The sequence below is a fragment of the Lissotriton vulgaris genome, chromosome 11, assembly GCF_964263255.1.
Source record: "Lissotriton vulgaris chromosome 11, aLisVul1.2, whole genome shotgun sequence".
Classification (NCBI taxonomy): domain Eukaryota; kingdom Metazoa; phylum Chordata; class Amphibia; order Caudata; family Salamandridae; genus Lissotriton; species Lissotriton vulgaris.
In genome coordinates, this window is record NC_141699.1 from 852615563 (window position 1) to 852639508 (window position 23946).

The window sequence follows — 23946 nt, forward strand, 5'->3', positions numbered from 1 at the left end:
AATCCTAAAGTTGTTCCTCATCAAAACGAACACCTTTTGCCCTGCTAACTCACAGTTAAGCATTCCTCACTGGAAAAGGAACTACACTAACTAGATTTGATAATAATGCTGCTCAGTATCCTCAAATATTTATGGCTGTGCCAGAGCTGCGTCATAAGAAAATTCAGACTGTTACAATAGAAATAAAACACAAATGTAAAAATAATTGTTACACTGTTTTCTTTTAAAACTACTGTTTTTATAAAGCCCAAAGGATTCCCAGTTGGAAGGGATGTTTAGGAAAAATAGGCATATTTAGGAATAACAAGGCTACTGCTGAAATGCACCTTCTCAAATGCTAAATGCTTAAAGCAGCCGCTTGATCATTATTCTAATGTCAGTAATAATTTAATACAGCAGGAAATGAAAAGTATGAGGCAGTCTGTAGTCCATACACAAATTACAAGGATTACTCAGAAGGGTAGGGTGCAGCAATCTTTCCTCCCTACACCCCCAATGGAAGATGCAAAACAGAAAAATTGTGTATAGTGATCGCCGGCAGAAATGAAGCTTCAGAATCGGGAGACCTTACAGGAAAGCTACCCGAATGCCTCACTCTGAACAGACTAGAAACAAGTGCAACAATAAAGGACTCACCATCGTTCGGCATGGTGAGAATGGGAATCTGAGTGATGGAGCCATTCCTTCCTTCTACTCGGCCAGCCCTCTCATAGATCGTGGCTAAATCTGTGTACATGTAACCTGGGAACCCACGTCGGCCAGGCACCTCCTCTCTGGCTGCAGAGACCTGAAGACAAACAATAGTTGGTTGGTTGGTTGATAGCTTTATTTCGATATGCATAGATCATAAAAGCATTACACGACAAACATAAAACAGCACATCGTTAAATGAAGAGACTGAACATTAAAATCAACAGGTAAAATTGGCAATTGATCGGAATAAATGAGTTTAAAAAAGGATTAAATTGATATAGACAGTCTTTTTAAGCGGATCAACCAAGCCCATTTAAAAAATTTAGATACAGCGCAAACAATAAGAGGGGCTGTGTCAGTTAGTAAAATCCGTAGAGTCACCGAATACTGTCGAGTGCCCATTTCTCTACAAAGTGGTTTGAGCCAGTGGGATCTAGGGCGCACGTAATCCGGGCATTCAAAGAGGAAGTGTGCCACAGTTTCGGGTCCATCGGTACATAAGGCACAGTGGTGTGATGCCTGTTTAGGCATATTCCATCTTGAGAGGAAAATCGGCAAGGGGCAGGGTCCCTAGTCTAAATTTAATGTAGAGAGCCCGATCCATGGGGATGGTAATAATGTCCAAAAAGGGCTCAAAGGCAACAACGTCTTTAATTTTCAGAAAAGCTGCGGTGGAGTTGCAGTGGCGCTGGTTGCTGATGAGCTTGGCAGAAACCCATTCCCAATAGAATTTTTTCAGAGTCTCCTTCGGGGGTGCTGAGTGTGTAGACCAACAAGAGCCCAATCCCAGGACCCCAAGCAGGTGTTTAATGTCCCTGAGCCATTTGATCTTTTGCCAGCCATCTGAGTGCATCACCTCTGCCAGCCCGTCTGCGTAGGATTTTAGTTCAGGGACCCTCTAAAAGCGAGCCCAAAGCAGGAGAGGTCGAAGGCGGGCCTGGTCCTTGATTGACTTGCAACCTGCATCCAGGAGCACCGGAACTGTCGGGAGGTCCTTGATGAATTTGTTTTCTGCCTTGGTCAGAGACTCCATATTGCCTAGGCCCCATAACTCAGCTCCGTAGAGTGAAGCGGATACTGCTCGAGCTTTGTAAATATCTATTAACGGAGCTACACAATGTTTTGGTGAGTTGTTGTACTCCTTTAACAGGGCTCCCCCCACCCTTTTGTGGCCCACAGTCATTTTGTTAATGTGGGGAGTCCAGCTCATCGCATCGCTCAAACGGATTCCCAAATAGTCAAATTCTGACACTCTTTCAAGGGGGATGGAGTTCAGGATGGGTGGGCGGCCAAGTTTGCGGGGGGGGGGGGGGGTGCATAATTAAATACTTCGTTTTGTCCACATTGATGACAAGACCTCTGTTTGCGCAAAAATCCTGGAAGCGGTTCAGGAGCTTCTGTAGGCCTTGAGGGGTTTTCGAAATGAGGAGGGTGTCGTCGGCAAACAACAGAGTTGGGATCTTTACCCCACCCAGTGTGGGGGCGTCTGCTGGTTCTTCAAGCAGGTGCTCTACCACCCCATTCACATAGAGGGAGAATAGGGTGGGGGCTAGAACGCAGCCCTGCCGGACTCCCCTCACAACCGAGATCTTGTCGGTCTTTTCCCTGTTCAAACCCCATCCAACCTGAGCATAGTTGGCATTATGCAGTTTGATGAGGAGGTTTAGAATGTAAGGGGGCATCCCAAGACCATACAACACCCTCCAAAGTTCCTCCCTAGGAACCAGGTCAAAGGCAGTCTTCAAGTCTATAAAGGCCAGATAAAGACTGCCCTTGCCCAGTTCCACCACCTTCCAGTATATTAACAAGAGTCTAAAGACTTGTTCGATGGTTCCTGTGCCGGAGCGAAACCCAGCTTGCATCTCGGATAGTATGTGGTTATCATTCACCCATTGGAGTATCCTCCCCAGAATAGCTTTCCCCGCCACCTTCTGGGTGGAGTCTATGAGGCTTATTGGCCTATAGTTCCTTGGTAGGTCCCGACTACCCTTTTTAAAAATTGGGACTACCTCTGCCCCTTTCCAGGACTCTGGCACTGGTCCTCCCTCGATGATAGCATTCAAGAGTGCAGAGATCAACACCCCCCATTCACCTGGATAGGCTTGAAGAAGGTCCCCTGGTAACCCATCTGGGCCAGCTGCTTTTAGTGGTGTGAGAGTTTTTATCAAGTTCGTGACCTCCCGAGCGGAGAAGAGGTCCGTATCTCTGTCCAAGGGATGGTGGGACGGGGGGGGGGATGCTGGGGGGGAGAATAAAGGGGTCATATAGCGTGCCTTCTACGGCGGAATACAGAGCCATAAAATGATTAAACCACGCCTGTGCAGTGATTGTACAGGTCCTCAAGGTGTCATCAGGACGGTTCCTACTGCCCACCAGGTCCCAAAACCCCTTTGCATCTCTCCCTCGACTAGCAGACAAGAGGTCCTGCCATTCCTTCTTGGCGTTTTTTGGCAGTGAGTACAACCTTCTGGCCTCCCTGGTCCTAGTTTGTGATTTGGATTTAACTGCTTCAACAAGCTGTTTCTTCGCTTCCCTACACTTGCGATTAAACCAGCTTGTCTAGCCCGGGGGCAAGGTTTCTTTCTGTTAGTGCTGCCTCGGACAATGAAAAGGTCACTAAGAGCCTGGGTTAGGTTACAGAACCTGGCAGGCACATCCACCAACCCACCCTCAGGAGAGACGAGGTTTTCTAGGGTTGCAGCTAGAAGCTGCGTTATGGAAGATATTTTCTCCACTGAGAGCGATAGCTTGGTCCACTTTAGCCGTCGACCGCAGTTAGAGACCACTGACATATCCGGGGCGGGGGGACAAGCGGTTCCGCTCCCTAAACCGTCTAACCACCTATGGGTCAGGGTAAGCGAGAGGAGATTGTGGTCACTCTCGACAGAGGGTATGATCACCATATCCTTTACCAAGCTCCATAGATGGACATCAAGGAGGAAATAGTCGATTCTTGACGTATGCTCGGGCCTATTGTAAGTATGGGCTCCCTCTTTATCGGAACTAGTCCTGCCGTTTAGAGCCCTCAGGTCAAACTCCATTGTTAGGGAATTGACCTGGAGCACCACTTCTGTCCATTTTTTAACTGGTCTGAGTTCTAAAGCTGGGATCCCCCACCTATTGTCATCTTCCTCTTGGTCCTGTGAGACTTCAGGGCCAAGAGGCTCGAAGGTGCAATTGAAGTCACCCGTAACCAGAGTGCGGTGCTTATATGGAGAGGATCGAAGCAAAGCCTCCAGACAGGCTATGGTGGGGGATTCTCTACCCCCTTCATACCTCGGGCATAGATGTTAAAGATATTTACGATAACATGACCCTTGGGGTTTTTCAGGGTGATGTTAAGTAGATCCGGGCAATGAGTGTCGTGCTCCTCTACCCTGCAGTTAAGTGCGGAAGCTACCCAGACAAGGAGGCCACCCGAAGGGCGACCCCTGCCAGTCACAGAATGGACAGCTGGTAAATGGTGAGTAGAGTATCCTGCCTTATGTAGGGGCTCTTTACTCCAGATTTCCTGGAACAGACAAATGGAGTATTTGCTCCACGAGTGCGTTCCAGTCAGGCAGGCCCAGCTTCCTATCCAGACCAGCCACATTCCAGCTGAGAACACTAATAGATGGGTCCGCCACAGCCGTAGTGCTGCAGGGCTCGACAAGGCCAGGTGGATCCGCCTCTCCCACGGTAGGGCAAATGGTTGCAGGCTCAAGTAAAGTCCTCCCCACCCTTAATTCCACTGTGTCTGCTAAGGCAACCTGCTCGTCTGGGGTGGTCAAGGGGTCTTTGGGTTTAACAATTAAAGAGGACTGGGCGACTGGAGACCAAGACATCCGAGCCTCCTCTTGGGAATCTAGAAGTCAGTAGCCCCTGGCACCCCAGCTTGGCAAAGGCATACCTGCATGCGATTGCACTACAGTTGTTGCTGGGTGCCATTGACCGTGAGCACTGACTTGGGTTGGTATCACAGGGAAGCTGTTTGAAGGATTCATGACCGGCCGCGGGTAGAAAAATGTTAAATCAACTACTTCAACTCCGGGACCGGTCGTGGCCTGTCCTAGGCTACATATTGAGTGAGCAGCTCTTATGTCTTGGAAATTGACCACCACACAATCCCCCTCAAATTATTTTTTTCCTCTGGCCGATCCAACCCACCCTGCGCACACCGAGAATCAGGCCATCCACACCCAGGGGAAGGGGTCTGTTGGCTTGCAACCAGTGAATGACCTTATTCTTTAGAGCCTGGTGGGTTTCCTGCTGGTTGTCCTTCAAGGCGGGAACCTTGATGAGGACAACAACATAAGGTTGACACTCAGGGGGGAGATTAACTGGGGGACACTTGCGTACCACCTTTTGTGGTATAGCCACTGGATTCGAGTTTTTAAGTGGACTTTTAGTTATTTTTGCCTTTGGAGCCGAGGCTACTCCCCTGGCTACAGTGGGTGGAGCCGACGGTGGTTTAGGATTAGACCCGGCCCCTCCATCTTGCCGCTTCTTTTGAGCTGGGTAGGTTTGGCTGTTCTCACTGCTGGGGGGGGGGGAATACTAGCGTGGACCTGGACAACGTGGATGGTAGTAGTAATCGGCTTGGCCGGTTTTGCGCCAGCCAGTGGTGCTTGTGTTGGAGCCATCCCACTGGCTTGAGCAAGGGCGGACAATGCCGGTAAGTGTCCCTGTGTTGGGCCCACTGAATTTACTTTCCCCTCGATCCCAATTGCAGTGTCCTCCCTGAGCTTAGACTGCAATTTGAGAAGGGATTTCAAGGAAAAGAAATTGTCCCGGGTGGTCTGTTCGAATTTTATCTAGCCTATCCCCCAGACTCTTGACTTGGTCAATGAGCGGTACCAGCAGAGACTTAACCAGTTTCTCAAGGTGCTCTAGGGAGGACCCCTCATTTAAAGATGTAGGTGAAGCCGTGACCAAGTACGATGACAATGGAATTTCTGCTACTGGCCCCGGTTGGGTACTAATCCCAGATGGTACTGGCCCTCCAGCTTCAGGGTGCGTAGGACCTTTATGGGGCTGTATCCTAGGACGCTTATAGAACGAGGAATAGCTTCCTTTCCGAGCGCTAATAACCCTTTTTCTTTTCTTATGGGCCTGACAAACTCGAGCCTGGGGCGACGGTTTATGGTTTGGTGTGGGAGCCTGTGTAGGAGGTTGGGAGATGTGACCAGGAGGGGTAGCCGTGGTTAGTACAGGGTTAGGACCCGCGGCAACTGGCTTGGGGCTGGAGAGGGGGCGGGGGGGGGGGGTTAGTAATTAGGCTTTCTATCCTGTCAATGCCTGCCTCTATAGCTACAATCCAAGGCTCTACGGACAGAATCTCTGGCAAAGGGGAGATAGGGTAGTTGGAGATTGGGGACAGGGCATGTGCAACTGTTCCCAAGGAGGAGCGTTTGGAGGGAAAGGAGTCTTGTGAAAGGCGACGTTCCGTCATCACAATCTCCTTTTCAATAACCGCAGCTACCCTAGTGATGAATTTGTCCATTGTGCCAATTATTGTGTTCCCCGTGGCACTTTCTCCCCCACCCCTCAAAGCTTTACCAGAGCGGGTTGACATAATGGCCTCAAGACCCGCAGATAGTATCCGAGCCCTTAGACGATGGATATAAGAGGGGTGGCCCAGCCCAGCCTCTGTCAGCCCCTGACTGCCACAGACTGCCCGCCCTTTGCTCGGACTTCGCTCGGCGTCCCGCTCGCGTCCCGCTAAGCGGCAGACCGTTGTTTATAATGGGGCAGTGCAGCCGGGGGGCGTGTCTTGCTGGGGGCGCGGCCGTGCACACCTGTGCAGCGCAGGGACTCCTGGTCTTGAGTCCCTGCTGCGCGCGCCCTCAATGGACTCGCGGTGCTCCCTCCTTCTTCCAGCGACTGACAAACACTCCAGCAGCCTCGACCCCACGCCTCACGCCGCGCAGCGGCACCCGCGAAGCGGGCGCTGCAAGCTGTTAGCAGGCGGCAGGGCGGTCAATCCCTCCAGGGATACGGGGAGGCTGGATGGCAAAGGAGTTGGCGTTTTGTACTGCAGCCAGCAACTCCCAAGTAGGTTTCCTCTGAAAAAAGGGTCCCGCTGCACGTTGAAAGACTTCCCGCTTTTGACTCCTGGACGGCCGGGGGGCGTGTCTTGCTGGGGGCGCGGCCGTGCACACCTGTGCAGCGCAGGGACTCCTGGTCTTGAGAGTCCCTGCTGCGCGCGCCTTCGATGGAGTCGCCGTGCTCCCTCCTTCTTCCAGCGACTGACGAGCACTCCTGCAGCCTCGACCCCACGCCTCACGCCGCGCAGCGGCACCCGCGAAGCGGGTGCTGCAAGCTGTTAGCAGGCGGCAGGGCGGTCAATCCCTCCAGGGATACGGGGAGGCTGGATGGCAAAGGAGTTGGCGTTTTGTACTGCAGCCAGCAACACCCAAGTAGGTTTCCTCTGAAAAAAGGTGATTAGTGTAGGATTCAAAACAAGAAAGTTACTTTTGGGGAAAATCCGGTACTCTTGAATCCGATGCCTAAAACCAAATAAGGGAGCAGAAAGAAGAGTAGCTTACCTGTAAAATGAGGTATTCTGTAAGGATATCCTCCCCAGACCCATACACTTTCATATCCATTCCAGTCACCAGGTGGATGTCCAACTCTTTAAATGTTACATTTAAAATTCTATATATAAAAATGTTCTCTCCTCTTATGATACAAATGACTAATGATAAGATACAAATAACTGCCTGAACCCTACAGTGGACAGGGAAAAGACAATCCGCCTTTAAAGATTTGTATTTAAGATACTTGGAAATCCTTTGCATCAGAGAACTAGGCCTATGCACCATTTTACATTTATTGATTTTTTTTAGATGGGCAGTCGATCTCCAAAGAGTACTAGACTCAGTTAGCACCCTGGGAAGGATATGCTCACTAGGGAACAATTTACAAAAAAGTAAACTTGCATTATCCAGCATGGCATCCAGCCCAGGCTCAAGATCTTTATAGAAGAGGTGATTACAAAGTGTATCTCAAATCCAAAGAAGGAGGTAATTGAAGGACATTAACAAATATATTTCCGAAGGACATAAAAAATACTAGGGACCCGTTTCTAACATTCAAATGCAACCAATAATGCAATGTGAAGGTATTAACCAATCTATCAATATCCATACCTTTGTGTGTGGTTGGGGAGAACGGAAGGCCGCAACAGTTGCCTTCCCTTTTGTTGGAGGATCACTGCTGGTACCGGAAATAGCAATTACTTTCTGGTAGTAATACTTTATGCATTCACAAGTCACCAAGAAATAGGTTGTAGAGCTTAACTCACTACTTTGTGCAGGTTGTATGTCATGACAACGCATGGTATTACCACGCGTGCCATTACAACGCAGGAATTCCAACGAGAGTTGTTATAACGACTTTCGCTGGAGGGCGCTGGATAGTGGAATAGTTTAATATTCTATTTCAACTCCAGCCCACGTTGACAGTAGGGAAGGAGTTGGATAGAAAATTAAACTATTCCCTATCCAAGAGCGCCCTTTCTTTGTAATTCCTGCGTTGTAATGGCAGTGCGGGGTAATCCCCGTGTTGTCATGGCTGTTCACCCTTTGTGCAAGAGAAATGAAACTATCTGCAGTTATTTGTTCTATGTAACACTTAAGAGTCTGTTCAATTTGCCAATAAACAGAGTTTAGAACACTTGGTCTCTCAGAATCATGGAAACCCTCACTTATGAAAGAATGAGAGAAGGACTTGTAGGTGGAGTTCCCGCTTGTTGACTTTTTTCTGCATCCTGATGAGGAGGCCAGCAAAGTGGTTTTCCATGCCTAGGAGGTGTTGAGCTAAATCACCAAAATGTCACCCGGTTGGGACAACCTGCCATTGGTCTTGAATGCGCAACCATACATATGACAGACCAAGACAGCAAATCAAGAAGTTCTGAACATTCTGTCATGGAACATAGCAGAAGTCTACCCCCAAAATCCTGGCTAAACACAGACGCTCTACAAGAAATTTGGTCACAGACAACCTTATCTACAGAGGGTTTCATGTCATACTAGCCACAAAACCAAAGACTCAGAGGAGACCCAAAGGATACCTTGCAGTTTACATATAACTCCATTTAAATATCAACACTGAAGAGTTACAGCAGACAGACACAGACTTACAGATCATAAAAATAAGTAATTGGTCACAGGCAAACAGACCCCCAATCTTACTGATAAATACATACACACATCCTAGTATGGCAAAAAGAAATTCTTGACAAAGAGAGTGACATTCCTTATTTCAAGTTAAAAACTAACGAAGGCTACATGGTATTTAATATTGACCAGTGATTTCAATCTAAATCTAATGTACACCTCGGAGGACGAGGACATACATGACTTTGATAACACCTTCTGGACTGCCCCCTGCCAGGTTGCACCAACACACAGGAGGCATGACCTTACAGGCGAAAAATTTGCCAGGTTGCTGGAGTAAATCAGCATGCGGGTAGTTAATGGGAGATTTACAGGAGACGTACCCCAAACTATTCATATCATGGTCCCACTTTACAATCGTTAATTCATCACAATATAGTTTCCCTCCTTGTGATCCCATTAAACATTAGTCAATCAAATATAGCACACGCAGTGACCACTAACGTAATTTAAGTTCTTTTTTTTTGTTTTAAAGTGCATTCCAAAAGTCATACCGTTTCTGTGAAATACTGGAAAAGACTGAGTGAATAAAGCCTGTAACTTGCTTATTTTTCAGGTAAACATATAGCCACTATGAATGCCACCTTCCAGGATAATGGTCAATAATGCTATTGATGACCATGAATTCTCATGTAATAATGTGGGCAAAGCAAAAAATAACAAGCATTTGCAATGCAATAGGTCTCGCATTTGCGAGAGTTTAAGCTATTTGCATTGTAAATGGCAATGTCTTTTATTTATGTTTTAAAAACCAAAACATAAATAAAAGACTAATTTACAATGCCAACAGCTCAAACTCTCGCAAATGCGAGACCAATTGCATTGAAAATGCTTGTTTTATGTTATGATTGCAATTAGCACTACGTTTTTTTTCTGTCGTGAGTACGGGTGGATCAACACAACCCACAGCTCTAATGTGAGAGGCAAACTAGGCCAACTTTTTTTATGTTTTGCCTTGTGCGTTACACTTTTGCGTTTTTTGCTTCAGAATATCATGCAATGGCATTTGCATATTTCTATACAGTAAGAACTATGATGATATTAGCAAAAGCACTATGCCCCCGCTCGCGTGTGAGGCGCTTAATTAACGCTACAATGAAGGCGGCAGTGCTAAAACAAAAGACTATAGAAAAGCAGTCGCACGTTAATCTCTATTGGAAAAAGAAACGCAAAAATAAGCATGAACTTTGTATTTGTCATGGAGCATGAAATGTGACACTATCAAGTATTTAAACAATATAAAACGAAAGAAAAGTATTTCTTGATTTCAAGGTTGCTACACCGTATTAAAATGATTACAAAGTATACTCGTGTACGTAGTGCTTGGTTTTGTAGCCCTTCAACACCCGGTGTTACTTTTACCGACTCTTCGGGCGCACTGTATCACCCATAGAGAGATGGGAGGCTGAAAAAGACGGAATTCAAAACCCCCGACCTGATAGGTGCACGCAGGCATATCTGCATCAGGCACCTTAGCCCACTGAGCTAGCGCAGATTTTCACATTGACATTTTATCCCACTAATGAAAGCCATAGGTAAGCAAGATACGCCTTCTTCGTTCAAAGTCATTTGGGGAGAGGGAGTGGGTACGATGTTTGGAATCACCAGCCTAATGTCAAGCGGCTGGCTCACGTCCTCCCGTTCTACTAATATGGCGGACCCCCGATTATTTATTTTCCTCTTAGCACGTTCACTTATTAATTCCTTCCTCCGGCAGTTGATATTACAAAAAATATGAATTGCACCATAAGTGCTATACTATAATCCGAAAACTGCACACCTTCTGCAGTAAAAAAGAGTAGCGATTAGTTTGTGGAGGGTCTGTCCCTCAAGCTCAGCCTGTGTACATGTGTTCCATGTTGCTTTTAACCCCTTAAGCGCTGCTGTCGGCCAACGGCAACGCTACCTCCCCAGTGCTGCGCACGACCGTTGGCCGACGGGCCAGCGCTCGTTATTCGAACGTTCAGCACTGGGTGCTGAACGTTCGACGCAGCTAAGGTGTTAACCCTCAAGTTCTTTTTATACGTTTTGAGTTGCGCTGTTGACCAGTGCAGCCTGATCAGTGTGAATCACCTGAGGGGATTTCCTGGTGTTCAAAGAGACCATGTCACACCATCATATTTTGGGATATGCTAGCCTGCTTGCGATATTGCAGCCCCATTACCCTGCCCTCTGCAGAGACTGTGTGGCCTAGACCAGTGAGATTGCCAGTGGGTTAGGGCATGGTCTGAAGGGCCGTCCAGATTTGAGCCAGGGATGAGGCTGCCTTTTATCCTTGTAAGGTCGATGGCAGGAGTACCTGTGGCGTGCGTTACCGACGTCCCTGTCTCCAACTCATTTTTTTTTCAGGGTGTGCATTCCATACAAATCCTTCAGTGTATACATGTTATGTAGCATATCCCAAGGAACCCATAAGCCATGATGAAAATAAAACAAGGAGCTTATTTACAAGCCCCTTGCGCCACCTTTACGTCACTTTTCCCACGTTAAAAATGACGCAAAAGTGGCGCATGGGGTTGTAAATCTGCCCCAAAGTTGTGAACATTTCAAAGATGTTTTCTGCGTCCGAATGGGATTTACCTTTGATTGTCGCGAACTTCTGACATGTGTCCTACAACATTCATGGATTATTTTTCCCACATGCCCAAAGGTACTACCCCATCCCGCGCGCAACAGCAACCAAAAAACTCCCTAACAAGTGCGTGCTTCAATATTCCGTATTAAATACAATATTCGGTATTAAATGTGCAGCTTTATCGCCGCTCCAATTCTGACGGGCTAATTGCTCTCTCTGACATTCCAGTGATCTATATTTCTTGAGAAGAGTGAGCGACACCTCTTAATTTCCCCGTCGGAGATCTGGTTGGACGGGTTGGTTTCAATGGGAGAATTAAAAAAACACACAAATTGATGAAGGAGTGGCTATTTTATTCTATCGCCTAAAGGTAAGATTTGTTATTGTAGGCACTTGGCTTTTGAATAGTGTTTTCTGTAATTAATATTGTATCATAGCGCTTTCTAAATGTGGGCGGTTTTTCTTGGATCTCAAAGTGGCATGACTTTGGAATTGACTGCGGACAGCACAAGACAGGAAATAATAAAGAAAATAAACGTGTTACTCTTTTCTGCTCCCTTGTGTGTTATTTTATTATTTTCTTGTTTCCCTGGGTTATTTTATTTCATGTTTATCTGTTAAAGGTATGTTATTTCGTTTCTGTTATGCCCACTTATATTTTGCTTTATCACTTTGAGCTATGCTTCGATAGTGAATGCTATTTAAACTAATATTGGGGTATTTTCTGTTTGCTTCACTGCGTTAAGTTATTTTGTTATAGGCTCTCCAGCATAATGCTATGCACTACCTTATATGTTATTGATGTGCATAGTGTTTTTTGCATAGTTTTATTGTGCTGTGTTGGGTTGCATTATGTCATGTATTGCCTATTGTATATTATTTCATTCTATGTTGTGTTGATAGTATTTTGCGATGAGTCATAAAACACAACATGCCAACTTTTTTCTTTTGTACGTGATCTCTTGTTACGTGTTAAGTATTTTTTCGTTAAATCTCGCACTGTTAAGATTTTTGTGTTGAGTTCTGTTGCGCGAATTTAAGTTTTCAGTTTATCATTTGTTGGCGCTGCGAACCTACGTGGTCTTTGAAATGAAGGGAATGCGACACCAGGCACCTGGACATGATAGGACACATTCCTCCATACAGTGTAGGGCTTTGGTTTTCCAGCCTCTGTGGTGTATGGCAGTAATAAAGCAGGATGTTCTTGGCGGCAGGTGGCCTGTGACCTCTCTGGAATGTTCTATGTGGAACTGTGAATTCCACCCACCGCCACAGCAAAGGTGCTGAGGGAAGCCATCCCTGCCCACATAAGGTGGCCTCGTTGTTTCTACACCTCATACAACTTTCTGTATTCTGACCAGAAATAGCTCCTTTCTGGGGCTTGCAGGCGAGTCAGGCACAAGAGTTTGGGAGATTTTGAGAGTGCAAGGGGCTCATCACTAGAATCGCTCAGCCAAGAGACACTGCTGTATCTCCATGCATGCAACCGCAGTATGTGGTAATGGGGTGAAAGACCATCCTGCTCAGACAGATGGTCCACCTTTTAAGGGAAGATGCAGCTGAATACCAATGTAAAAGATCAGCGAACCAGATACTCCTTGCCCAATCTGGGGCAATCAGGATTACATCTGCCCAAGTTTCCTCAACCTTCTAGAAGACTTTAGGAAGGAGTGGGATTGGTGGGAATGTATACAGTATGCCCGAACTCAAGCTGAACTTCAAGCAATCCCTCCGGGAACCATTCAGAGGAAACTGTATAAAACAAACATTTCCTGTTCTGGGCTGTGTCAGATCAATGGATGGAAACATCAATTCGGAGTATATCACCCTTATCACTCCGATGTACAGATCCCAATAGTGAAGCTTTAACAAGAGGAAACAGAGCACCAGCACTCATGTTGAGGGAAATTGACAAATTAGCTGCTACTGTGAAAATACACTGCTGCTGCGCCTTCTTCCACAGGCGAATCTCCTCACAACATAGGGTCTACAACCTCAGTCCACCCTGCTTGTTGATGCAATGGTTAATCATGGGGTTGCCCGACAAGACCTGAATTGAGTGGTCCAAGATGATAGAAGGAAATGTGTTCATGGCAAGGTGTACTGCCCACAGAATCAGCACATTTATGTGCAGACGCTGCTTAGATGAGGACCAAAAGACCCACATAGTCATGTTACAGAGTGTCAACGCTTATGTAACCATGGCAGCTTGCGCATATGGAATGCTGAACAGATGGCCCACCTCCAGACTAAATGGACTCATCCACCAGTGCAGGTATGTATCACTGACTGGTATACCTGCACCTGATCCAAGAGGCTACCTGCATATTGGAGACACTGAGATTGCAGGCACGATTTAGCGATTCCATCCGTTACCTGACATGAAGAACCAGCAGGTTGCATAAGGTCATGAGATCAGACAGAAGACCTATAGAAACGGGAGATGGGATCTTAATCAGGTAGCCTTTACATTTTCAGTTGCAAGTGCAGCACCCATCTGATAAGGCTAAGTATATTACCTACTGGTTATGAAGAGAAATACCAACGGTCCCCCACTTTGAGAGACTTTTAAGGTGATGGGGGCTTTAGGACAAAGGGGGAATCCTATAAAGAAATATACATGGACTATACGAGACACCTATAGGCTTAACCAGGCATTACAGTGGGCAGAGAGGAATCCAGCTCGTACAGCCATGCAAAGGGAGGAAACAACAAATGAATCTCTACATCACTAACATCTGCTGTAAAGGCATGTCATGGTTGTACTGCTACATTCTGAATACACCCACAACCACCCCCACGAGAAACATGGATACGTGCCACAATAGGAGAATTAATTGGACATCTTGGACAAGATATATATGGGGGGGGGTATCTGGCAGGGGCTTCCAAATTCCTTTACCTGCCTCCACTACAAAGAGAATGCCCACGAAGTGTTGACATGCTGGTACCTCACCCACATGCAACCTCGCAAGATGTTTGGCAGCTTAGAGCTGTGTTGGAAGAGTTTCAGCGATAGAGGAACCTTCATACATACATGGGGGACTTGCCCGCAGATTCAGGCCTTTTAGGACGAGGTCCTCCTGCCCCATGTTCCACTTTTGGCTCTCCCGGGGAGACCCGGGGTAGGATAGACTATCCTGTGATGGATCCCCAAAGAAAGCTCTTGCCCCCACCCTGCTTGCTGCATGCTGGAGTATGGGGCAGATGTGGAAGCAGCCACTGGTGCCCTCACTCATTGTGCAGGGGAGGAAGGTGTAGTCTATTTATGCTATGGAAAAAACTCACTGCTATTGTTCAAGACAGAGTTGCAAAATAAAACATTCCATTGAGGCCTCTCACCACCTACATGATGATACAGCAGGGTGCAAGGGTGAGACATCTGAGAATGTCCAAAACTTTGAGGGCGTCAGGGATATGCGTAATGAATCCCTCCGATGCAGAGAGCGACAAGATAAAGGCAGACCAGTCGGACTAGATGTTGACTTACCTTGTGCTTGCTGGGACAGGTATTGGGGTCTATCGTAGGCCTACTGGAAAGTGATAAGCTGTGGCATCTGTGAATGCATACTTCAAATGTTGTCAACCACTACAAGCAATATATCGCTGACTGAAACAAATTGTACTGTGTGTCAAAATCCAAAATAAGCTACAAAAAACAAAAAAAACAAAAAAAAAGAAGAGCAAGGCCTAAAGAAGTCAGATCCCGGTTGACATCTGAATGCCCCTGAACATTTTCGCCAGATAACATAGCAAGGACTCCTGGTTTTAGTGTAAAATCTTAGCATTTATTAGCAAGAGTGGGAAAGGTCCTAGTAAAGGTCTCGACCGGGGATAGAGGTCTTGCAAGGACTGCCTTTTAGACATCATTGGTCCTCTAACAAATATTTTTGAGGTAGTGGAGGAGGTCTATTCGATGAGAATTCTAAAGATCCAGGGGAGCTTTGCCAGTGGGTGCAGTAAGCTATTTGTTTACTTTTGAACACTAATACTGCTTTGTCAAATAAAAGAAGAGTATTCGATTGAAAATGGATCCTAAATAAATGGAACTGGCTAACAAAGAAGGAGTTCCATCTCCTCAAGGTTGCATTTGGGGGGTGACTATATTAAGGAAATAGTGAAGTATGTGTGAGTGTTTAACTCTATGCAGAAATGGCAAAAATATATTATGAGACTATTTGGAGAGAGAGCTTTTGCTAGGGACAGGAGAACAAAGAGCCTGTTCTGCAGCCAAGGATAGAATACTTCAAGATCATTCTTGGGTTATGAATCTACATTCTCATGGCTATGGTCAATTTAGATATAGAACCTCTCAGGTTTTTCCCCACAAAAACAATGCGCTAGGGGGAGATCATCAAAAGGAGATAGGCGTCAGTGTTTTTCTGCAGGTAAGTGTTTTTCAAGACCATTCAGTTATCCCAATAAAGTTGGGTGTCAGGCTAGCCCAATTTTATGGAAACTAGACAAGGGTGACTCAAGATCCTTGGGTTTTTCTAGACTGTCATGGGATACAAAATAGAATTTGTGTAGAGTCCAGTGCCTCAAGAGATATATTTCATGAATGAAGTAGGATGCTAGTAACAAAGGAGTTAGAGGATTTAGCTGCAAAAGGAGAAATTACGTAAGTGGTAGATGGTTCTCTGGGCTTCGACAGCAACATTTTCATAGTGGAGAAGAACAAAGGGGCGAGGCTGGTGATAAATTCAAGAGAGTTGAACAAATGGGTTGTGTACCATAATTTCAAGATGGGAGGTATCCATCTGCTGAAAGACGTGTTGAGAAGAGGCGATTGGTTGACAAGATTAGATCTGAAAGATGCTTATTTAACGGTTCAGATGTGAGAACCACAAAATAATTTTGTGTAGTTCAGATGGATGGGTAAGTTGTGAAAGGTCAAGAATCTTCCTTTCGGTCTTTCGTGTGCACAATGGTGTTTCATGAAGATGCTTCGACTGGTTGAAACCCGGTTATAGGGGAGTCAGACTCGTCATATACTTAGGTGACATTCTACAGATGGTTCAGGACAGGGAGATGGTTTTACAACACACAAAGTTAACAATGGAATCATTGGAGCCCCTCCGATTTTTTTTTGTGAACAGGAAGAAATCCTGTTTGGTTCAGACTTGGGACACAGTTTCTGGGTTTTGTGGTAGATCTGAATCGAACAGTGTTGAGATTACCAGGGTGAAATTGCAGATGTTAAGAAAGGAGTTGAAAAGGGTTTTAAGGATGCAGGATATAACATTAAAGATGTTGGCAAGTATTCAAGGATTATTGACTTCTACCATTAAAGCCATTTTTCCACGTCCCCATTCTTATTGAGCTGGACAGAGGTTGAAAATGCATTCTTTGACAAGGAGTTAGTCATATTCCCAGAAAATTCTTTTGGATTAGGATTCGAGGGAGGAGTGGCTTTGGTGGCTCCAGAATGCAAATGCTTAGAAAGACAGAGCTATTTTTAGGGATGACCCGAAAATAGTGGTAGTCAGACGTGAGTCTGGAAGGATAGATGTGCAACTATGTCCACCGGTGGATGCTGGACAGAGTAAGAGAAGAACTTGCACATCAACTGTTTGGAATGTTTGGCAGGTTTATTTGCAATTCATTGCTTTACTCATGGGATGATGAAATGTTGTGTGATGCTTCGCATTTACAATGTGGCTGCAGTAAGTTATGTCAACAAGTTAGATGGCCCTGGATCGAAGGGATTGGCAGATGTGGCAAAGGTTTTAAGGGATACCTGTTGTGGCAGATGATATTCCAGATCTAAGCAATGGTGTAGAGGATTGCTTTGAGGAATTTCAAGAACTCAAGGAAAGTTAACAGAGTTGTCTTTGAGGATTTAGGAGATTTGAGGTCCATTCTATATACATTGAGGAACTTGGTGTTTCTTCTCTACTTTGTTTACCAACGTTGTGACATTTAGATTTTCTTAATCAGATTTGTTTCACAGTTGTAACATTTTTTATGTGGCTGTCAATGCAGGGATAGGGAGTATTATTTGTATCAATTATGCAGAGTGTAACTGCCCCTCAGTTTTCAGGTCGCGCCTAGGAGAGCGCATGCGCTGCATAGGAGAAAGACCTTTAGCCATCGATTCGCCTTTTCAGCTAAAAACGTGCACGCATTGCATTGCTCGTTACCTCAAGGGAAACCGGTGCAGGCCTCCTCCCCCCCTCCCCCTGCTGCCTCCTTTCAGCGTTAGGAGCGTGTGCTTGTTACCTGAAGGTGGGGCTCTTTATGGATTGTCCGCTTGCATTCCTTTTACTTGGGTTTGTTCACATTTCATCAAACATGGTTTTTGTAAACTGATCTTTTCCTAAGTCTCCCTTCAAAATAGATTCATACCTGGATACTCGCAGGCGATTAAATTTCTTTTTCTACATAGGTGGCACTGCAGGTCTTTTAAACCGAAAATGTGAGTTTGGTTAGAAAAACGTGAGCTCCGTATTCCGGAGAAGTGTGCAAGAAACAGGAGTCAACGTATGCAGCTGTCCTAAAATGTCTCCTACAGCTTTCGAGAAGTAATGACGACCTATAACATTTTTTGTTTTTGCTCCTGAGGGCCTTGTCTGTCTATTCTATGTAGTGGTCTTTACAGCTAGGTTTAATAATGTTGATTTGGGAGGAGCCTAGCCTGCAACTGTGATGGCCGCCTGAACCCTCGGCTCCGTCGACCCGTTTGCTTTCCTTCCGTACCGCCGCTTATCCTCCGGACTATCCTGTGTTCTCGTTGCGGTATCGGACTTGGGAAGTGCTGCTGCATCCAACGGTGTGCTCCCCGAAGCGCCCCCCGCGCTAGAAGTGACGAAGCTTCCTTGTCTCCGTTCAGGTGCTTGATTGCGGCGACCGGGTCTTTGTTCTCAGGGGCGGCCGGCCCCGGCCACGACAGCAGCGGCCATTGAATGCAGCGTGGAGTCGTCCGGCGGAGAGCGGCAGCTGCACCGAGTTTTCCGTAGCAGTGTGCTATTTTCTCCCTTTCACTCTTCACGCTTGCTTACAATTGCGGCTACCGGTGATACATTTGTATCCCTTTCTCTGGACGACCTGCAAGCTTTCCATTCTCCGGCATTGTGAAGGGGGCCATTTTACGACAAGCGCTCTACAATTGCAACTGATGGCCCAACCCGCTGCTGAGGCTGCCTATAACGACCGGCGCTGCACTACAATCGTGTGCAGCGTCGGCATGGAGTGTGTTGCCCCTGTCCCTGGGACTTGGCGGTGCTTGTCGGGGCGCCGATGGGATGACGGGCTGATGGAAGAGGATGGCGGTGGACGGGCTCGGGGACTGCCACACGCCTTCGAGCCCCGTGTGCAAGGAGCTACAGTATCCTCCTCTCCTGAGATGCCCTTGAATATCGGAGACATTCTGGGCGCCCTGGCTACCTTGCGAGCTGAGTTGCGTGACAACGCCCGGGACCTGGTGTGCCGACTAGAAGCCACGGTGCCCGCACTGTCCTTTACTGGCCTAGTTGGCGCTCGTCTGCAGAGTGCTTCGCCACACCCCGGGCTCGAGTATGGTGTGCCGCCTACACAGGGGTACATGGAGGCGCCTGGGGAGCGAGAACTGATTGCCGCCGGAACCCTGTCTGCTACGGCCGTGGTGAGGTGTGGGATTCCTGAACTGGTACAGTGGCTGGGGAACTGCCTCTGGGAGCCATGTTTTATAACTTCTGCAGGATCTGCTGGCGACTTTTGCTATTGTGTCCTGGACATGCTGCTGACGCTTCGGCTGCTTATCGTTGGAGAATTGCTGTGGTGCGCTGCCCTTCTTTGTACATTCATGGACCACATGGCTTTGAGTTGGTCGGCTGTAAGTGGACAACGCCTTGTTCAGCTGTGGTCCTTGCGACTGTATACCCCATTCTGGATGGTTGTTTCGCTGTTGCACCTCATAGGCACATTGGACCGAAAGGGACAGGGTTGAAGATGTTTTTCCTCTTTACTTCTTGTTGGTTGCTTTGCCGGGACTGTGATGGGTAGACGGGGGAGCTGGACGTTGGTTATGTTTCAATTCGGAGTCGGGGGTGGGGCGGCTGAGAATATATAGACTGGTTGCTTCGGACACATATGTATGGCCCTCCTCCGGTTTTACAGGTACACCTTTTTCTTCCTGTCTCTTCTTTCTTTATTTCGGGTACTCTTTATTGGGCGACAGACACACTGCTAGGGGGGGGGTAGGCGGTAGCCTCTGCTTGCGTGTAGGGTGGGGGGTAGGGGGGGGGGGATTTCATTTGTCCGTTTCAGTTCTATGGGCCTTATTTTTCTTTCTTTCGTCTCCAATTCTTTTTCTTTCCCCTTTTTCCTTGGGTCATGGAATGGGTCGAAGTGGGGTGGGTGGTGACCGGCACACGACAAGCTATGCGATTGCCTATCCTTTTATGATGTCATTGTGCCGCCATTTTGATTCTACTTTACTGCTTGCGGGGGGGTTTTATGATGGATGTCACCCACTTCTGCTCTGGACGGATTGTGTGAACTTTGATCCTTTCTAGCGTTTAATATTTACTACGCTTCTTCAAAATTACAAAAGTAAACCTTAACTTCTCCTGCTTCTTGGTAGTATGCGCATTTCCAGTGTAACCCAGTTTGCTTGTATTCTACTTTGAGATGCTACCGAGTCGCTGTATTGCTTGCTTATGTGCTTAAATTGTAGCCGAGGCCGGCCGGAGGGTTGTAGGCCCGTATTTGTATTCTGATATTGTGCAATAAAGGTTTTCCAAAAATTGAAGAAAAAAAAATAATTTTGATTTGAAAGTGTTCCTCTAGTCTCATTATCCACCACATGAAAGCCTATTTATATTAACATTTCAACCACACACAATGTCCAACACATATCCAGAGAACAAGCACAACATTATATACAATTAACAAGAATCAATTGACAAAAGTTTGCTGACATTGTGTTTATTTTGCAATGCAGCTCAGCCACATTATTCAGGCAATTAAAGTAACACTTATAATTTCTATAAAGTGCCCTGGTAAAGGGGGGAAGGGGGATTGGTGCAGTGAGTGTAGGGAGGGTAAGTGACATAAAAAACAGAGCCCAAAGGCTGCCAACAATCAAAAATTATTAAGGTCGTTCAAATTATTAGTGACCATAGGTTCCAAAACATTATTTGTAACATAACATGCTTCATACAAGTACTAGATATCGTTGTTCATGGAATGAAGCTGAGAAACACACAAAACAGTCGACGTTTCGACCCCTATTGTAAAGGCAGGAGGGAGTTGGTCCCTTGCATTGGGGTCTTCATCAGGATGAGAAGAAGGGGGCACAACCGTGGATGCTTGTTATTGTAGGCGGAGAGCGAGTGGATTACTCCCACAAAGCATGTAAGGACTGGGCGGAAAGCAACAGTCGGGTCTCAAAACCACTGAAGAGTGCTGGAAAGAACGTAGTTCTGGTTGATTGAGACGTTGTCTAGTACAGATAAAAGTACCGGTCCAGATTTATCATGGAAGAAACAGCAAGTTTCTGTTTAGACACACCGTATTCTCCTTGTTACACACAACGTATTCTCCTATGGACAGTGATCTCAGTACACATACTACGTGAAAATTGCCACAGCAAATGAAAAAACTGATTAGACAACCTCGTATCTACTAAGGGAATTGTCTCGATAAATATACTTTATGGCGGGAAAATCAGCAAATCTCATAAATCATGACTAGGAGTCATCTCAACAATAGAAACAATAAACTTACTGCACACAAAGTGGGTATCGGTTACCATATCATGACGAAGAATCTCTGAGCTAGATCAGGTCACACAAATATACAGGCGGCATCTGCAGCAAGAGGAATGAATCACAGACTCGGCAGCTCACTCCTAGTCATGATTTATGAGATTTGCTGATTTTCCCGCCATAAAGTATATTTATCGAGACAATTCCCTTAGTTTTAAATGTGAAAACCCTTAAAGGGCAACTATGCAAGGGTTCAAAGGGTGAACCCATCAAAAACATAAGAACTGGATTCAAATCCCACTGAGGCATAATAAAGGGAGTGGGAGGAAACCTAATAGTGAGACCCATAATAAATCTAATAACTATAGGAGATTTAAACACAGAGGATTGATCTGGCAAACTAAGAAACGCCGACAAGGCAGATAAGTAACCTTTAGCAGCTGCCACAGCGCAACCCTGTTGCACCAGGGAAAAAGACAAACTCATAATATCAGATACATGGGTATTCAATGGATCAATTGATTTCTCTCCACACCATTTCACAAACTTAGCCCACTTACCAGCATAGACCGATTTGGTGGAGTGTCATCTGGCTGATAAAATAACATCCACCACATCCGGTGGCCTGAGGGTACAGGCTCTAGAGGTGGGGGTGTAATACCTGCCCCTGCGATTGTGAGAGGAGGTCTGCCCTCAGAGAGAGATGGAGCGGAGTGTACAATGAGAGGTAAAGGTCTGTGTACCAAACCCTTTCCGGCCAATCCCGGGTGATCAATAGGACTTCGGCCCAGTCTTGGCAAATCTCAGAACTCGAAGGTATTTACAAAACAATCTTTCTTCTGAAGACCAAAGACATTTGACCACCAGATCAGCAGCCCACCCTACAGTAGAGGAATAAGTTATCACGGTGGCCACCGGAGATGTAGGGTGAAACTGCTTTCCTTGAGAAACTGCTTCCCTTGTGACTTCACCATTGCAGAACTGCTGCAGTGTCTTTGGAGACTTTGACCAATTCCTCGAGATCTCCGTTGGGTTGAAACCACTGCATGCGGAGGCACCTCTGGAGGGCCCTCATATGCCAGTGTGCATAGTTGACCAACAGAATGCAGGAAGCAAACATACCGATCAGGCGCAAGATCTTCAGGCCTGGAACAAATGCTATGCTACAGTCTAAAACAGCGGAATCATAGCCTGGATGTCCTGAATCCTCTGTGGAAGCGGAAACGCACGACCCACTGTAGTGTCCAGTGTCGCCCCTATGCGAGTATCGCCCAGGTTGCACTGAAAGGAATCCAGGTGACATTTGGGTAGATTTATAAAAAAAACAAAAAAAACAAGCTGTTCAACAGAAGTGTTACTTGCAAATAACGGAACACCATCTCCGGTGACTTTGCTTTGAGCAGCCAGTCGTCCAGATAGGGAGACACAGGAATCCCTGGCCGTCTGATGTGCTGACACCACTGCCATCATCTTTGTGATAACTCGAGGTGCAGAGCAAAGCCAAACAAAAGGACTGCAAACTGATAATGCTGAGTCCCCACCATAAAAACGGAGATACTTCCGATGTGACTTCAGAATGGGAATGTGAAAATACGCAACCTGCAAATCTATCTAGTCCTCCTTCTCCAGCGTGCGAAGAACCTGGGCAGGGTCAACATTTTGAATTTCTCCTGTTTGAGGTAAAAATTCTAAATCCTGAGGTAGAGGATCGGCCGAAAACAACCATCCTTTTTGGGAATCAGGATGTACTGGGAATAGCACCCGGACCCTTTTCCTGCTCTGGAACCAACTCTATTGCACCCTTTTGTAGCAATGTCAGCACTTCCTGCTGAAGAAGCAGAGGATGATCTTCCGAGCAAAGGCCTCGACGGAGAAAGAAAGGCGGGGGAAACTCCTGGAGAGTAGGGTATACCCATTTTCGACGGTGGTTAGAAACCAAGAGGTCTGTACTGACAGACCTCCAACGAGGTAGAAAATAGGTCACCCTTCCTCTCAAGAGACAGGCATGTTCTGAGATGGCGGAGAGGCAAAGAAGGAGGAGACTTGTTGTGGGCCAGAACCCAAAGGCGACCTCTGCCCCTTCCCCTGTAGGATCTGTAAAGAGGATTTGTCTGCTGCTGTTGATGCTGCTGCTATTGGTGGTTCCCATGAAAGGACAGGTTCCTAGAAAAGCCCCTGACTCTACGGAACGGTCTTTAGTCCTTAGGCTGAGACTGAAGTCCCTTGGCTGAGACCTTGCAGCAGCATTAATGTCCATGAAACCTTGCAACACAGAGTCCGCCTTGGCTCCAAACAAGCGAGACCCATCAAAAGGCAAGTCCAACAATATAGACTGAACATCTGGGAAAAAACCCTAAACCCCTTACCCAGGCATGTCTTCTCGTCGCCGCAGAAGACCCCATTGCTCTTGCTACAGGGTCTGCAGTGTCCAGCCCAGATTGGAACACATGATTCCCAATAGTGAAGGGTAGAGGAACAAAATTGAGATTATTTGTCGGATTGATCATATATATCAATCTTACTGTCCTGAAGACTATTTTACATGGTCTATTTACAATATTAATTACAATCACAGATTGCATTCATCTGTGGCACGTAACAGGAGGAATGGGGTCCAGGTACATAGAAATGTTGTCGAAGTTTTCGACTCGTCTTGTGGCATGTAGGGTGTTATAGCCTTGCCTGCGAGTCTTCCTCAGGACGAGATGGGTCGGGGGGGAAGTTGGGGTGTTGTAGGGGGCAACCAACCCCTGTTATAGAATACTTAAATCTGATGAGAAAAGGGAAAGGCTATCAGGGACAAATAATCTGAATTTTGTTCTTCTAC

General features: G+C 46.4%; 1 protein-coding gene across 1 annotated transcript in view; it reads right to left on the minus strand.

The window, feature by feature from the left end:
• LOC147683584 (V-type proton ATPase subunit B, brain isoform) overlaps window positions 1-23946 on the minus strand; it is a 191221-nt gene that overhangs the window by 101745 nt on the left and 65530 nt on the right. Inside the window, exon 10 of the mRNA XM_086943983.1 lies at window positions 637-787. Within this exon, the coding sequence (XP_086800109.1) occupies window positions 637-787 (151 nt within the window). The remainder of the gene's footprint in view (window positions 1-636; window positions 788-23946) is intronic.